The sequence below is a fragment of the Lepidochelys olivacea genome (genome assembly GCF_965140295.1).
Source record: "Lepidochelys olivacea isolate rLepOli2 genome assembly, chromosome: 6".
NCBI classification, from domain to species: domain Eukaryota; kingdom Metazoa; phylum Chordata; order Testudines; family Cheloniidae; genus Lepidochelys; species Lepidochelys olivacea.
This window is the reverse complement of record NC_140416.1, coordinates 6,661,663-6,677,901: the sequence shown is the minus strand read 5'-3', so window position 1 is coordinate 6,677,901 and position 16,239 is coordinate 6,661,663. Positions and strand designations below refer to the sequence as shown.

The 16,239-nt window shown below is 51.2% G+C and overlaps 1 protein-coding gene across 2 annotated transcripts; it reads left to right on the top strand.

Moving 5' to 3' along the window:
- The first annotated feature begins 1,528 nt into the window (after positions 1 to 1,528).
- LOC311522447 (uncharacterized protein) lies at positions 1,529 to 15,093 on the top strand. 2 transcript variants are annotated; one of them, XM_084631786.1, is made up of 4 exons: positions 1,529 to 1,860; positions 2,389 to 2,518; positions 2,624 to 2,740; positions 12,719 to 15,093. In XM_084631786.1, the coding sequence occupies exons 1-4, from the start codon at positions 1,552 to 1,554 to the stop codon at positions 14,245 to 14,247; spliced, it is 2,085 nt and encodes a 694-aa protein (XP_084487912.1). In that variant the 5' UTR covers positions 1,529 to 1,551; the 3' UTR covers positions 14,248 to 15,093. The 2 variants fall into 2 exon arrangements, with proteins under 2 accessions (XP_084487912.1, XP_084487913.1); XM_084631787.1 differs by having other exon boundaries at positions 1,532 to 1,860; positions 2,392 to 2,518.
- Positions 15,094 to 16,239: the final 1,146 nt, after the last annotated feature.

Sequence of the window (16,239 nt, the reverse complement as noted above, 5' to 3'; positions counted from 1 at the left end):
TCCCTTTTGATACAGGTTGTCACAATATTAACAGTTTTGGGCAGTGATATCTTATTTCCCACCAATGCATCAGCTGAGAAATTCTTAAGAATTCTCACACTGAAAGTAGCCCGTAAACCTTCCCACTCTCATTCACTGTCAGCTAAAGCAGTGGTTTTCAAACTGTGGGTCGCAACCCACTACTGGGTCGCAGAATGTGAGGCAGTGGGTCGTGGCGGCTCTGGACAGCTCCACTGACCGGGCCATTAAAAGTCCTGTCGGTGGTGCTGCCTGGCTAAGGCAGGCTAGTCCCTACCTGTTCTGACACCATGCTGTGCCCCGGAAGTGGCCAGCAGCAGGTCCAGCTCCTAGGCGGGGGATCCACCGGGCTCCGCACGCTGCCCCTGCCTTGAGCACCGGCTCTGTACTCTCATTGGCTGGCTCCTAGCTCATGGGAGCTGAGGCGCGGTGCATGCAGGCAAGAGTCGCGGAGAGCTGCTTGCACCTAGGAGCCGGACCTGCTGCTGGCCGCTTCTGGGCAGCCACCTGAGGTAAGCCTGTGCCCCAATCCCCTGCCCCAGCTTGAGCCCCTCCAAACCTAGAGTCCCTTCCTGTACCCCAACCCCCTAATCCCCAGCCCCATCCTAGAGCCTGCACCCCCAGCCAAGAGCTCTGACCCCCTCCCACACCTCTGCCCCAGCCCAGAGCCCCCACCCCCTCCCACATCCTGAACCCCTCATTCCTGGCCCCACCCTGCAGCTCTCACCCCTGCACCCCAGCCCTGTGCCCCTCCCACACCCCAAACCCCTCATCCCCAGCTCCGTTCGGTTGTGCGCATCAACAATTTTCTTCACCCAGGTTGCCAGAAAAAAAGTTTGAAAACCACTGAGCTAAAGGCTCCATGGTTTTCAGCTGCCCCAAAACCTGTTTTACCTCCTCCCCTAGGAGATCACCCTCTTTAGTCACCTCTTTCCTGACTAGAGACATCTGTGCTCCAAAAAGAAAAGGAGGACTTGTGGCACCTTAGAGACTAACCAATTCATTTGAGCATGAGCTTTCCTGAGCTACAGCTCACTTCAGTGTCTCCCCAGCCCTGGCACACGCTACCGTTGACCTCGGCCTATTTTAATAAACTCTTGGTCTGGGTCCAGGAGATCAGACCTGCCAAAATTAACTGGAGCTCGGGCTGCCACCACTGAAGTCTCTGCCTCGGGGGCAGCGGCTTTCACCTGGGCAGCTCAGGGCGGGGATCTGGATCCCCCAGACATGGGGCATCACTTTGTCACATAAGTGACACTTCCTTGGGCCCTCCCTGGGTTTCGTCCCCTCTGCCCCCTCCTTCTGCCCAGGAACAAGCCGCGGGCCCCCTTCTACTCCAGGCTCTTGCCCTTCCCCGTGGGCCCCGCACTCCAGGAGGGGCGGCCCCAGTGAACTCCCACCGCAGCTGCCCCTGCTGGGGATCTCTCCCCTGCCGCAGCCCGCGCCTCCTCCGAGCCGCCCGCGATCGATCCACGAGGGGCGAGTCCCGGCCCCTGGACTTGGGACCCCGGTTTGCAAAGTATCCGCCGCTTTATGCCCCTGCCCCGGGGCCTGGGCCAGGGCAGCGGCTCGTCTCCAGCAGCCTCGGGCCGGCCCCGCCCCGCGTTCCCCCGCCCCGCGGCAGATGCTCCCAGCCGGGCCGCACGGGGGGCGCGGGGCGGGGCCGGAAGGTCCCTGCGTGGGGGCCTCCCCCGGCGGCTGGAGCGGGAGGCGCAGGCGCGGGGCCGTTGGCGGCGGAGCGGGGCCTTCCCGGACACCCGGGGCGGGAGGTCGCTGCCCGGGCGGAGGAAGCGGCCGGGGCCGGAGCCGAGCCCGGCGATGGCTGCAGCGGGGCCGGGGCAGGTAGGACGCGGGGCGGGGACTCCCCGGCCGGGCACTGGCTGGTCCCGGCTGGGGCCGAGGGGGGCCGGGACCGGGTCCCTCCCGCGCTAGTGACCCCGGGGCTGGGGGCTGCCGCAGCCGGAGCGCTGGGGCCGGGGAGCGGCGCTGGGGGCCCCGGGCCGGGCGGACACGCGGAGCCGGGCCGAGGAGCCCCGAGGCGGCCGAGCCGGGGGCGGGGGCGGGAGCGGGGCCGAGCCCAGGCCTGGGGCGGAGGCGGGGACTCCGGCCGGGGGAGGAGCCTGGTCCCTGCCCTGGGATTCGGGCCCCTCCCAGCGCCCCGCCCCAGAGCCCCGTGGGGAGCCGAGGGCGACTCCTGTCGCCGGCCAGCGGGGCCTGAGTCCCCGGGGGGCTGTGCGGGGGCGTCTCCCTGGGTCACAGCTGCTGGGCTGGGGGTTCCCCGGGAGCCGCTGCCCTCGAACCCGCGTCCCCTGCGGAGAGCCCGGGCTGGGGCTGGCGCGGAGGGTGCTGAGTGTGTAACGCTTGTGCCAGCAGCTGCGGGTGGCGTTTGAGGAGGTCGCTCTGTATTTCACCCGGGAGGAGTGGGAGCTCTTATCCCGGCCAGAGAAGCAGCTGTACCGGGACCAGATGCTGAGGAATTACCGGGTCCTTGTTTCCTTGGGTAAGGATGAGATCCAGGCCCTGTTGTGCTGGGCTTCACCAATATATAAATGTGTCCCTGCTCCCAAAACTTTAGTACAAAACTGATTATTTCCCCCCCAAACAGGCTATTCAGGTTCCACACCCGACATAATCCACCAGATCGAGCTAGGGGAGCCAGAGCTCTGGACCTGGGATGCTGAGAACTCCCGGCAAAGCTCTGGGCCTGAGAGCCCCTCCTCAGGTGAGTCATAATAATCCAGTCCCTTCTGATTTACACTTCTGCTAGTGGAGAGCTCCTTAATGTAGAAAGCACAAGCAGAGCGAGATCCATTGGCTGGGAGCTAAAGGGGACAAATGGAGGCTGGGAATTAGGGGCCAATGTTTATCTGGGAGGGGAATGAACCATTGAGAGAGCTCCCTTAGGGACAGGTTCGATTCTCCATCACTGGGAGCCTGTCAGTGGAGATGGGGCGTCTCTTTCTCAAAGCTCTGCTGTAACTCAGCCAGCAGTTACTGGGCTGGAGGCAGGAATGGCTGGGGGAGATTCTCTTACTAGGATAGGCTGGAAGGGTACAATGAGCCTGTCTGGCCTTGACATTTATGAATCCTAGAAATATAGGATTAGAAGGGACTTCGGTAGGTCATCTAGTTCAGTCCCCTGCACCGAGGCGCATATCTACCGTATATACTCATTCATAAGCCAAATATTTTTGGTAAAAAAGTGACGCATCAAAGAGCGGGGGTCGGCTTATAAATGGGTCTACACCAAAATTTGAAGATTTTAAACTCTCTGGAATCGTCAAATTCAATATCTAATACATTGTCTTTTTGTTTACCTGGAGCGTCTGGAGGCATGGAGCCCCTCAGCTCCCTGTGGCCATGGTTCGCTGTTCCCAGCCATTGAGAACGGCGAACCGTGGCCACAGGGAGCTGAGGGGCTCCATGCCTGCAGACGCTCCAGGTAAACAAAACGTCCCAACCCACCAGCGGCTTATCCTGACAGGCTGGGAGCCAGAGTTTGCTGACCCATTTATTGATGTCAATAGTGCATCCTTTTAAAGTTGCAAAGCCTTTGTTTAGTGGACTAGATTGGCTTGAAAGGAATACTAAAAGAGCAGTGCTGCAGATCTGCATGACATTTGACCCATGCGTTCCACAAAATGCTAGGCCTTACAAGTCAATCAGAAAAGTACAATGAACAACAGTACTATAGCAGTGGTGTCTGTCCGCTACTGTGTAATTTGATCTCTTCATGCATTTCTACCAATGGAACTCATAAGTCTTGAGCCAATATGAAAATATAACATGCAGAATCGATGGAATCTCTAATAAAATTGAAATAGCCTGTTATCCCCACAGACATGCCAATCTACAGGGCTGCTTTGAAATAAACAAAGAACAATAATAATTTGACAGTGATAAAGCAGGTGACATTCCTATATAAAGTCCTACAAAATCTATAACTACAATAATAATAATCTATTTTCATACTAGTATTTAAAATGAACAACGGTGAAATCAAAAGAAAAAGGTCTGCTTATTACGCAGCATTCAAACTTAAAGTTGTTGAATATGCAGAAGCAAACAATAATTGTGCCGCTGCTCGTGAATTCTGTATCAATGAGAAGAAAGTAAGAGAATGGCGAAAAAATAAAACAACACTAAAAGACATGCCAAGAAGCAAGAAAAAATGTCCAACGAGGTGCGCTTCATTTCCTGAGCTGGAGAAAGATCTCAATAATTGGGTTGTTGAATGTCGACAAAATGGGTACATTGTCACTCGAACTGGAATTCGTCTGCGTGCACTGCAAATGTCAAAAGACGACAAATACAAGTCAGTAAAGCCATCAATGTTTGTCGCATCAGCAGGTTGGTGTACTCGCTTCATGAACCGTCATGGTCTCTGTCTTTGTCAGCGAACAAAGATAGCGCAAAAACTGCCGAGAGATCTAGAAGAAAAAATCGAATCTTTCCAAAGGTTTATTATAAAATATCGAAAGGAATATGCATTTGAACTGTCACAAATAGGAAATATGGACGAAACACCGATGACATTTGATCTCCCGAGCAACAGAACGGTAACTGGTGTTGGTGAAAAAACAGTTTTTAATTAAAACCACTGGCCATGAAAAAATCCATTTACAGTAGTTTTATCGTGTTTGGCAAATGGATCAAAACTCACTCCTGTTGTTATTTTTAGAAGAAAAATCTTGCCTAAAATCATGAAATTTCCTGCTGGTATCATCGTATGTGCACACGAAAAGGGATGGATGAATGAAAGTGGGACTATTGAATGGCTGGAAAAAGTGTGGAATAAGAGACCAGGAGCACTTTTCAAGAAACCTGCTATACTTGTCTGGGACATGTTCAGGGCACACAAGACGGATGAGGTGAAAAATGTGGCCAAAAATATGAAAACTACTTTGGCTGTAATACCTGAAGGCTTAACTTCAGTTCTACAACCGCTTGATGTCTGCCTGAACAAACCCTTTAAAGACAGGCTAAGCAAAATGTGGTCTGAATGGATGTGCTCAGGCATGGCAAAGTTGACAAAAGGCGGGAATCTTATGAAGCCCGAAATCAGTCTGGTCACCCAGTGGATCAAGGACGCATGGGTGTCCATTCCCTCTGCAATTATAGAAAAATCATTTAGGAAATGCTGTATCAGCAGTGCACTCGACGGGTCAGAAGATGATGCCATGTTTGATGATGACATGACAGAGGCTGATGATGAGAAGTAGTCTGAGTCTGAAGATGATACTGCCGACATCTACGATGACAATGCAGGTGCAGATGTGACTGAAGCTGAGTTTAATGAACTGTTTGGTGAATCAGAGGCTGATTCAGACTTCGAAGGATTTTAAGACTTTTTAAAGTCTCGTATTGTTCTAAGTTACTTGTTTTAAATATCCATTTACTGATTTTAAATATTGACTGTAATTTTGAAGGTGAGTACATATTTGTTCAGTTATTATTGTAACAACAGGTTTTTCGTTAGATTACATTAAAATAATTCTAGCAAAACTTTTGAGTGTTTCTTGTGATGCCAGCTTTTAAAATATAGCAGGGATTAGAAAACTTCGGCTCCTGGCCCATCAGGGTAAGCCGCTGGTGGGTCGGGGCGTTTTCTTTACTTGGAGCATCTGCAGGCACAGAGCCCCTCAGTTCCCTGTAGCTGCAGTTTGCCGTTCCCAGCCAATGGGAGCTGCGGGAAGTGGCGCCACTTTCCACAGCTCCCATTGGCTGGGAACGGCAAACCATGGCCACTGGGAGTTGAGGGGCTCCGTGCCTGTGAACGCTCCAGGTAAACAAAATGTCCAGGCCCGCCAGCGGCTTACCCTAACGGGCCAGGAGCCAAAGTTTGCCAACCCCTGAAATATAGGGTCGGCTTATGAACGGGTCATACAGTTTTTGCTATTTTTACCTATCCGTCTTGGGGGGGTTGGCTTATAAACGGACGGGCTAATGAACGAGTATATACAGTAGTCCATCCCTGACAGGTGTCTATCTAAACTGTTCTTAGAAACCTCCAAAGATGGAGATTCCACAACCTCCCCAGGTAATTTGTTCCAGTGCTTAATTACCCTTACAGTTTGGAAGTTTTTCCTAATATCTAACCTAAATCTCCCTTGCTGAAATTTAAGCCCATTACTTCTTGTGCTGGCCTTGGGAGAACAGTTTATCACCCTCCTGTTTGTAACAGTCTTCGAGAATGTAAAGGCTGTTATCAGGTCGTGCCCCCTGCCCCCCTCCCCCAGTCTTCTCTTCTCCAGACTAAACAAACCCAATTTTTTCAATCTTTTTCTCATGGGTCATGTTTTCTAGGTCTTTAATCATTCTTGTTGCTCTCCTCTGATCCTCTCCAGTTTGTCCATATCTTTTCTGAAGTGTGGGGTCCAGAACTGGATACAGTACTCCAGTTGAGGCTTTATCAGTGCTGAGTAGAGTGGAAGAATTACTTCTCGCATCTTGCTTGCAGCACTCCTGCTAATACATCCCAGAATAATATTTGCTTTTTTTCCCCAAAAAAACTATTCCATTGTTGACTCATATTTAGTTTGTGATCCACTATAACCCCAGATGGTTCTTGCAGTACTCCTTGCTAGGCAGTCATTTCCCATTCTGTATTTGTGTAATTGATTATTCCTACCTAAGTGTAGTACTTGGCATATGGTCTTATAGAATTTAATCCTATTTAATTCTAACCATTTCTCCAGTTTGTCAAGATCATTTTGAATTCTAATCCTGTGCTCTAATACGCTTGCAATACCTCCCATCTTTAAATTGTTTGTAAACTTTGACTGTATTCTCTATGCCGTTGCCAAATCATTTATGAAGATGTTGAATAGAACTGGACCCAGGCCAGATCCCTGTGGGATCCAGCTCATTTTGAACCATAACCACTACTCTCTGAGTGCGGTTTTCCAACCAGTTGTGCAGTTATAGTAGGCTTGTGTCAAGGTTCCTTCCCCACTCTGAACTCTAGGGTACAGATGTGAGGACCTGCATGAAAGACCCCCTAAGCTGTTATTTTTACCAACTTAGGTTAAAACCTTCCCCAAGGTACAAGCTTTGCCTTGTCCTTGAACACTATGCTGCCACCAACAAGCGTTTTAAACAAAGAACAGGGAAAGAGCCCACTTGGAGATGTCTTCCCCCAAAATATTCCCCCCACTCCCAACCCCTACACTCCCTTTCCTGGGGAAGGCTTGATAATAATCCTCACCAATTGGTACAGGTGAACACAGACCCAAACCCTTGGATCTTAAGAACAATGAAAAATCAATCAGGTTCTTAAAAGAAGAATTTTAATTAAAGAAAAGGTAAAAGAATCACCTCTGTAAAATCAGGATGGTAAATACCTTACAGGGTAATCAGATTCAAAACATAGAGAATCCCTCTAGGCAAAACCTTAAGTTACAAAAAGACACACAAACAGGAATACACATTCCTTCCAGCACAGCTTATTTTACAAGCCATTAAACAAAAGAAAATCTAACGCCTTTTCTAGCTAGATTACTTACTAACTTTACAGGAGTTGTAAGGCTTGCATTCCTGATCTGTACCTGGCAAAAGCATCACACAGACAGACCAACCCTTTGTTCCCCCCCCTCCAGATCTGAAAGAATCTTGTCCCCTCATTGGCCATTTTGGGTCAGGTGCCAGTGGGGTTACCGTAGCTTCTTAACCCTTTACAGGTGAAAGGATTTCGCCTCTGGCCAGGAGGGATTTTATAGCACTGTATACTGAAAGGTGGTTACCCTTCCCTTTATATTTATGGCAGTTTGTCTAAGCTATGTTTCTCTAGTTTGTTTATGAGAAGGTCATATAAGACAGTATCAAAAGCCTTACTAAAGTCAAGATGTGACATCTGCTGCTTCCGCCCTATCTACAAGGCTTGTTAACTGCCAGAAAAGGATGTTAGGTTGGTTTGATGTAATTTGTTCTTGACAAATCCATGCTGACTGTTACTTATTACTTTTACTCCTGGGGAGATTCTGCTTGACTGTGCGCCCGCAGAAAACAGCTCCCCCGCAGAATTCCTGTGCCTCCCTGCAGAAAATGGCAGGGAAGCCACGGTTTGGGAGGTGCGGGGGATGGGAATGTGACCATGTGTGCAGTTGTTTGGGGGGGATTGCTCCCCCCCAACAGAGGTGAGGCATGGGGGGGCACACAGGGTTTTGGGCCACTGCGCCTCCCCCCCAACTATTTTCTGCAAGCACAGAAGCTGCCCAGCTGAAGGAGGCTGCCTCTCAGCTCTGCTGACTCTGCAGCTGAATGTGGCCTCCTGGGTCTTATTGCCAGTCGTGCTCCCCTTCTGTGTACTGGGAACCTTCCTATTTTCTGTGCAAGAGTGAGTGCCCACGGTGAGGCTGGGTAAGGGTTGGGGGAGACGGAAAGGAGGGAACAGGGAGTGAGGGGGTGGGAAAGGAAGGTGGTGTAATAGCGCAGGGGGAGGGGAATGTGGGAGTGAGGGGAGGGGGATGGAGAAGAAAAAGGGGATGGAATTGTGGAGGGAAGCAGGAGCCTGGCATGTAGCGTCCCCTCAGCAGCAGCTGGGGCTTCCCTGTTAAGCAGGCCCATCAAACCCTCACCCTGACAAGCCCTACCCCTCTATATCTGGACCATTCTGACGAGCCACCCAGACCCCGCCTGCTGAGCCCCAACCATCTTCACCTGAATCTCCTCCAGAGTCCCATTGCCCCTGCACCCAGAACCCCACAACGAGTTCCTGTGCATCCAGATCTCACAGAAACCTCTGGCCCAACATCTGGATCTCCCCACATTAAGCCCTGCCACACTTGGATCCTGCTGAGCTGAGCCTGCCCACCGACACCTGGTTCACCTGGCGCAGAGTGGCAGGGTCCCATGGTGTTTGTGGGGCAGGCCCAGCCCTTGGACTGTGTCAAGGACAGGTGCAGCCTCACTGCTGAATCCCTGTACTGTGGGAGGTGAGGGCTTCAGAGTGATCTCCCACCTTAGTGCAGCCAGTGGCCTGTGTTCTCCACTGCCATGCTGGAGCCACATGTATTTATTGACTAAAAAAATTTGCTGAATTTTAAAATATTGTGCACATAATTTCTCATTTTTTTGGCGGAGAATTTTTAATTTTTTGGCACTGAATTCCCTCAGGAGTACACTTTATTTCCTTCTAGGTGCTTACAAGTAGAATGTTTGATTGTTTGCTCTGTTATGTTTCCAGGTACTGAACTTAAGCTGACTGGTCTATAATTCCCTGAGTTGTCCTTATCCCCTTTCTGTAGCTAGGTACTATATTTGCCCTTTTCCAGTCTTCAGGTTTCTCTACCATCCTCCACGAGTTCTCAGAGATCTCTTCTTCCATTTCCTTAATATTCTAGCATGTATTTCATCAGGCCCTGCTGACTTGAAGACATCTAACATGTCTAAATAATTCATAGCTATTTCTTTTCCTATTTTAGGCTCAGATCCTACCCCATTTCCACTGATGTTCACTATGTTAGTTGACCGATCACAGCTAACTTTTTTGGTGAAAACTGAAACAAAAGAGGCATTTAACAGTTCAGCCACTGCTGCGTTTTCTCTTATTGTCTTTCCCTCTTCATTTAGTAATAGGCCTAGCCTGTCCTTGGTCTTCCTCTTGTTTCCCATGTATTTGTGAAATGCTTTCTTGTTCCCCTTTATATGACTAGCTAGTTTAATGTTGTTTTTTGCCTTGGCCTTTCTAATTTTGTCCCTACATGCTTGTGGATTTGTTTTTTTAATATTCATCCTTTGTAATTTGACCTAGTTTCCACTTCTTGTATGACTTTTTTTTTGAGTTTCAGGTCATTGAAGATCTCCTGGTTAAGCCAGGGAGTCTTACTGTCATACTTCCTATCTTTCCTACTCATTGGATATCTGTGACCTAGGATGGGACCTAAAAATGATGGGGCCTCAAAGCCATGACAAAGAAATGGACTGGAGATGGGGCTGTGATGAACTTGGAAGAGGGGTAGGATAGTGATATGGGACAATGTGGGGTGGGAGATTTGAAGGGTGCTGAGGGAAAGAGTGATGTCTATAGAGGCATTTAGGGGCTGCATTTACCTAGTGCAGCAGTTCTCAAACTTTAGCAACCCGAGGACCCTCATTTTGATTTAAAATTCGTGGACCCCCAAGCCAGGTTCTAATTTTCCCTGGAGGTGTTCAACCCCTGCTACGCCCCAGGCCCCGCCCCCACCCCCACCCAACCTCTTCCCGCCCCCCACTCCACTCCTAACCTTCCTCTTTCTGCTCCCTCCCCTGAGCGCGCCCCATCCCCGCTACTCCACCTCCCTCCCAGCGCCTCCTGCTCGCTACTGAACAGCTGTTCCGGGGCATGCAGGAGACACTGGGAGGGAAGGGGAGGAGTTGATCAGAAGGGCCGGTGGGGGACATGACTTGCGGAACCCCAGGACCCCAATTGGAGAATGGCTGACCTAGAGGGTAGGACAGTGCAGTAGGATTCAAAAGATCTTGATTCAGTTCTAGAAGCGAATCACTACAGCTTCACCATGCCTCAGTTACCCCACCTGCGTAATGGAGAGGGCACTGGGACTGTGAGGATAAAATGCATCTGTGTGTGTCAGTAGATCTGGCACTGGGGGTCAGACGAACACCTGGCTAGAAAGACACGCCTGTTGTTCCATAGACCACATCACCTTCTTCTAGGCTTCCAACACCTCAAAAAATCATATCAAGGCAAGGGGTGCCCTAGAGATTTTTCAGATGGGTATCATGCTTCTGCCCCTCCTGACTCAAGCTGTTGTGCTGATGCTCTATGGCCCTGGGCACCTGGATACAGACACAGCTCAGCCAGGGGCAAAAACCTGCTCGCAGCCTGGGAGAGCACTGGCCCTTGGCAGAGAAGGCGCTGTCTTCTCAAGCTTCCCACCCCACCCTGCCTCTGCCACTTCACTTCACATGTGACCTCTCAACTGGAGAAACTTGTCCCTGGTGAGCAAGGAGAAAGCTGGGAATGACGCAGGGCAGGGCAGGATCAGGCACGTATGATGAGTGTGAGTTCATGCCACATAGAGGATGCCATTTTGTAGAGTAGGTCTCAGGCACTTGCTGCGTTTCACTGTAATGCTCTAAAACTGCCCCATGTTCCAGGCAGCTGCTGCTGGGGGGGGGGGAGCAGATCTGTTTGGGGGCCAGACAAAATCATCCTGTGGGCCAGGATTTGGGAGTACCCTGGTGTATGGACTGGATGCGAGGGAGAGGGGGTGGGATGGCCTTTGTCACCTCCCCTGCCCTACCGCTCTCTGTGACACAAAATCTTTGTCATTTACATAGCTTTAGTGTCCATGCTTAGCACAGCCCTCAGCCTTAACAAGGTTTGTGATGGTCTGTAGATCAAAGTTCCTGCTGTGTGGCAGCCATTAACCCCTTCCAGCTCAGCAGTGTCACTGATTGGGTTGTAAAACAATGCAAACATGTTTTTTTAGGTTACATCACACAAACCCTGAGTGACTTGTCATCCCCTCAAACCCCCACCCTCTTAAGGATTTTAGGTTTAGTTTAGATTTAGTTTGGCACAAAGAATGAAACATGAGGCCAAAGGTAAATGATTTCTTTAGAAGGAATTCCTTGAAAAAGACTCACTCCCCCGCAGGAATAAGCTACATTGTGCTAAGCAGCTTTATACCAGTCTCACTGCATCCACATGAGGGGATTGTAGCCCCTCAGCTAGTTTCAAACCAATATAGTTTAAACAGTGCAAACACTGGGGAACAGGACTCATGCTACAAAACAGGAGAAAGTGACTAATTAGCCACATGTAAATAAAAACTTGTGATTGAAATAAAACCAAAATTGGTGTGAAAAGAAACCCCAGACCCTGTTTGTTAGCACTTAGAGCCCCTAGTTCTGGATGAGGGCCCCATTGTGTCAAGTGCTGCCTGTATCCTGGGCAGGCTACAATTTAAGCCTAAAACAAGACCCAAGAAGTACATGGCGCACGTGGGAACAGGCGCTAGGCGCTGCACAGACACCATAGGGTATCATAGAATATCGGGGTTGGAAGAGACCTTGTGAGGTTATCTAGTCCAACCCCCTGCTCGAAGCAGGACCAATCCCCAATTTTTGCCCTGGTTCCCTAAATAGTCCCCTCAAGGATTGAACTCACAACCCTGGGTTTAGCAGGCCAATGCTCAGACCGCTGAGCTATCCCTCCCCCAGATGGGGGCTGTTTGTGATGGGTTACACTCAGAGCCCTCCTGCTTCTAGAGCATCCAAGAACCTCCCTGAGTCAGGCTGCAGATTTGTCACAGCATTTTGTATCAGAAATTATGGAGCAGTTACAGTAAATTTAGTAAAAGTCACAGGTCACATGTATTTTTAAAAAAACCTGCCCTCCTCCTGCCAAGGGGGCACAAACCGCCCAAAGAAGCACCTTCCCCCCAGCGCTGCAACCCTAACCCCAGCCTGGTAGAGGTGATCTGGGTGGCAAAGCCATTCACTGAAGTTTGGCCCGTTTCCCCCACCATCATGACTGGGGGCGGTGGCAAATCTGAGTGTGACTGTAACCCTGCAGGCCAGGTCTCAGTGCCCGGAGCGAGGTGTTGGGTCCAGCCCTGTGGGACAGGAGCTGCCATTGCAGGGTGAGGCACCCATCCCAAAAACAGTCTGACAAATGGGGAAATTGTTCCATCTGGGACATTTTTTCATAGCCTTAACTGTGAGCTAACACCAGGATTGTCTCTGCTCTCTCCAGCAGGACTCAGGATCCCGGGAGGAACGAGGACACAGTCTGAATGTGGGGAGAGCGCAGCAGGAAAGGATCCCACATCCCACAGAGGGATCTGTGCACAGGACACAGTCCATCCCCGGGGTAAACTCAGCCAGAGACTGGACCTGGCTGCACACCAGAGACTCCCCATGGGCCAGCGCCCCCACCGCTGCATCAATTGTGGCAAGAGGTTCAGCAACTCCTCCGCACTGACCCAGCACCAGCGAACACACGCGGGGGAGATGCATCGCTGCGCTGACTGTGGCAGGAGCTTCAGACAGTTCTCAATCCTGAGAATACACCGGCGTACGCACACCAAGGAGCGGCTCTACTGCTGCACTGACTGCGGCAAGGGCTTTGCACGGAGCTCAAACCTAAGAATACACCAGCGCACGCACACCGGGGAGCGGCCGTACCACTGTGGTGACTGCGGCAAGAACTTTGCAGAAAGCTCAACCCTGAGAAGACACCGGCGCATACACACTGGGGAGCGGCCCTACCATTGTGCTGACTGCGGCAAGAGCTTTGCACGGAACTCAAGCCTGAGAACACACCAGCGCACGCACAGCGGGGAGCGGTCATACCACTGTGCTGACTGCGGCAAGAGCTTTGCACGGAACTCAAGCCTGAGAACCCATCAGCGCGCACACACCGGGGAGTGGTCATACCACTGTGCTGACTGTGGTAAGGTATTCAGCAGTGCCAAGACGCTGACCCTTCACCAGCCCATGCACACCGGGGAGCGGCCACACCGCTGTGCTGACTGTGGCAAGGGCTTTGGACGGAGCTCACACCTGAGAACACACCAGCGCACACACACAGGAGAGCGGCCGCACCGCTGTGCTGACTGTGGCAAGGGCTTTGCACAGATTTCACACCTGAGAGTACATCAGCGCACACACACCGGGGAGCGGCCACATCGCTGTGCTGACTGTGGCAAGGGCTTTGCACAGATTGCACACCTGAGAGCACACCAACGCGCACACACTAAGGAGCGGCCGCACCACTGTGCTGACTGCAGCAAGGGCTTTGCAGAGAGCTCAAAGCTGAAAAGACAACAGCGCACACACACCGGGAAGCAGTCGCACCGCTGTGCTGACTGTGGCAAGGGCTTTGCAGAGAGCTCACACCTGAGAAGACACCAGCGCACACACACCGGGGAGCGGCCGCACCGCTGTGCTGACTGCGGGAAGGGCTTTGCACAGATTGCCCACCTGAGAGCACACCAGCGCACGCACACCGGGGAGCGGCCGCACCGCTGTGCTAACTGCGGCAAGGGCTTTGTACAGATTTCACACCTGAGAGTACATCAACGCACGCACACCGGGGAGCGGCCGCATCACTGTGCTGACTGTGGCAAGGGCTTTATACAGATTTCACACCTGAGAGTACATCAGTTCACGCACACCGGGGAGCGGCCGCATCACTGTGCTGACTGTGGCAAGGGCTTTGTACAGATTTCACACCTGAGAAGACACCAGTGCACACACCAGGGAGTGGCTGCACCACTGTGACGATTCTGGCAAGAACTTCAGCAAAACGAGTGCACTGACCAAGCACCAGTGCACTCACACTGAGGAAAGGCCGTTCCAATGCACTGACTGCGGCAAGAGCTTTACATGGGCCTCCTTGATATCACATTGGTGCATTCACAGCTGAGAGCAGCAGTACAGCTGTGCTGACTGGGGCAAGCGCTTTGCTTGATTGGCCAACCTCACCCGGCACCAGGTCCTCACACCAGTGCCCCTCTGCCACCGCCAGGGCCTGAGGGGCTTCTGGCAGCCCATGGGCCTGACACAGCACCAGCAGATGGAGACCAGGGAGTGGTCCTGTCCCCATGAGGCCAAGCAGAGACTGCCGGGGGCAGGGAAGGGGACTTGGTTGAGCAGCGTGGGGAAGAGTAGACAGGTAGAGGGAATTTAGAGCAGATGGTCACAGCCTTCTCCATTAGGGAGCTGTTCCCCCCCCATGTAGGTGGGATCCAGCCATGTCTCTCTCTGTCTCCGTCCCAACTCACTCACGCATCTAGCTGGGATGCAGCCAAGACTCTCACACACACACGACTCCCTCACGCATCTAGATGGGACTCAGCCAGGAACTTCCCCCCACACCTATCTGGGTGCCAGCCAACAGGTGACTCTTGGGTAACATCTAGAGTGGGATTTGCAGTCCTGTCTCAGTATGGATTGGGCTGAGGAGTGGGTCAGGACAGCCCGGTCTGTGTTATTGAAAGAAGACTCAGGAACTGCTCATGCTGTCTATTTTAAATAGAAATGTGATGAAGAACTACGTCCCTAATGTGTAACAAAGGTCTGTCTAACCAGGTGTTTCTTTGCTATTAAAGAAGTTGTTGCATTCGAGTTTCCCATTACTGCTGGGGGAATTCTGCACTTAGGAATACAGTGAACAATATTTTAAAATTCTGCATAATTTGTTTGTCAAAATAACACAGTATAATCACACTAGTTTCAATTATTTTGCTAATTTATTTCAAAATACTTGTCAGCAAGTATGTCTGTAACAATACAGACAGCAAAAAAGATTCCTTACTAGGCATATTAATACAGAACGTTGAGTAATAATTCATGTAAAATACAATATAGAAATGTATTTCCCGCACCCCTCAGAAGCGGTGCAAAGGCTTGGGGGAGTCGGGTAACGGAGGAGTGAGGGAGAGGGAAGTACTTGCTGGGAGGAGCCTGGGAGTGAACCAGGAAAGTTGGTGGGTGTGGGTGGCAGAAGTATAGAAAAGATTTTTTGAGGGGGTGGGGGATTCCTAGAGCAGATCATTTAACAAAACATCCCATCTTGAGAATCCACCAGGACCTTGGTAAATTGTTCCAAAATGGTTAATTACCTCACTGTCAGAAATGTACGGCTTATTTCCAGTCTGAATGTGTCTTGCTTCAACTTTCAGCTATTGGATCATGTTATACCAGTCAGTTAGACTGAAGATCCCATTATGAAATATGTGATACTTACAGACTATAAGCAAGTCACCCCTTACCTTCTCTTTGTTAAAGGAAACAGAGAGAGTTCTGTGCGTTCATGGGATCCCACGGAACATGGCCATGACCCGGGCCTTCTGCGTACTTTCTCAGGGCAGACCCCAAGAATCCTGGTTCTAGGGCTCCTGGAAGGTGCCCCTGAAAGTGGGCTACTCACAGGGGTCAGGTCAGCTAGGAGCAGCCACTGGCCTGCTCTCCAACTAACTTCGTTGCCTGGCAACTAGCAGGCCCAGCTGCCCTGGCCTGGAGCTGCCTGATTGAGCGCAGGGTCTGACTGGCCACAGGGCCAGCAGTCTGGTTTATAAGATCAGCAGCAATAACAGAGCACTGGCTGCTCAACATGCTCCTTGGCTGCAGTTGCGCTTGGTCCTGTCCCTGCTGTGTCGTGTCTAGTTCTGCTCCTGCCCCAGCCTGCTCCTGCTCTAAAGCCCCAGTCCCAGCTCCATGCTGGCTTTCGACTCCCAACTCTGATCCTTGGCTGTGACTCCAGTTACCCTT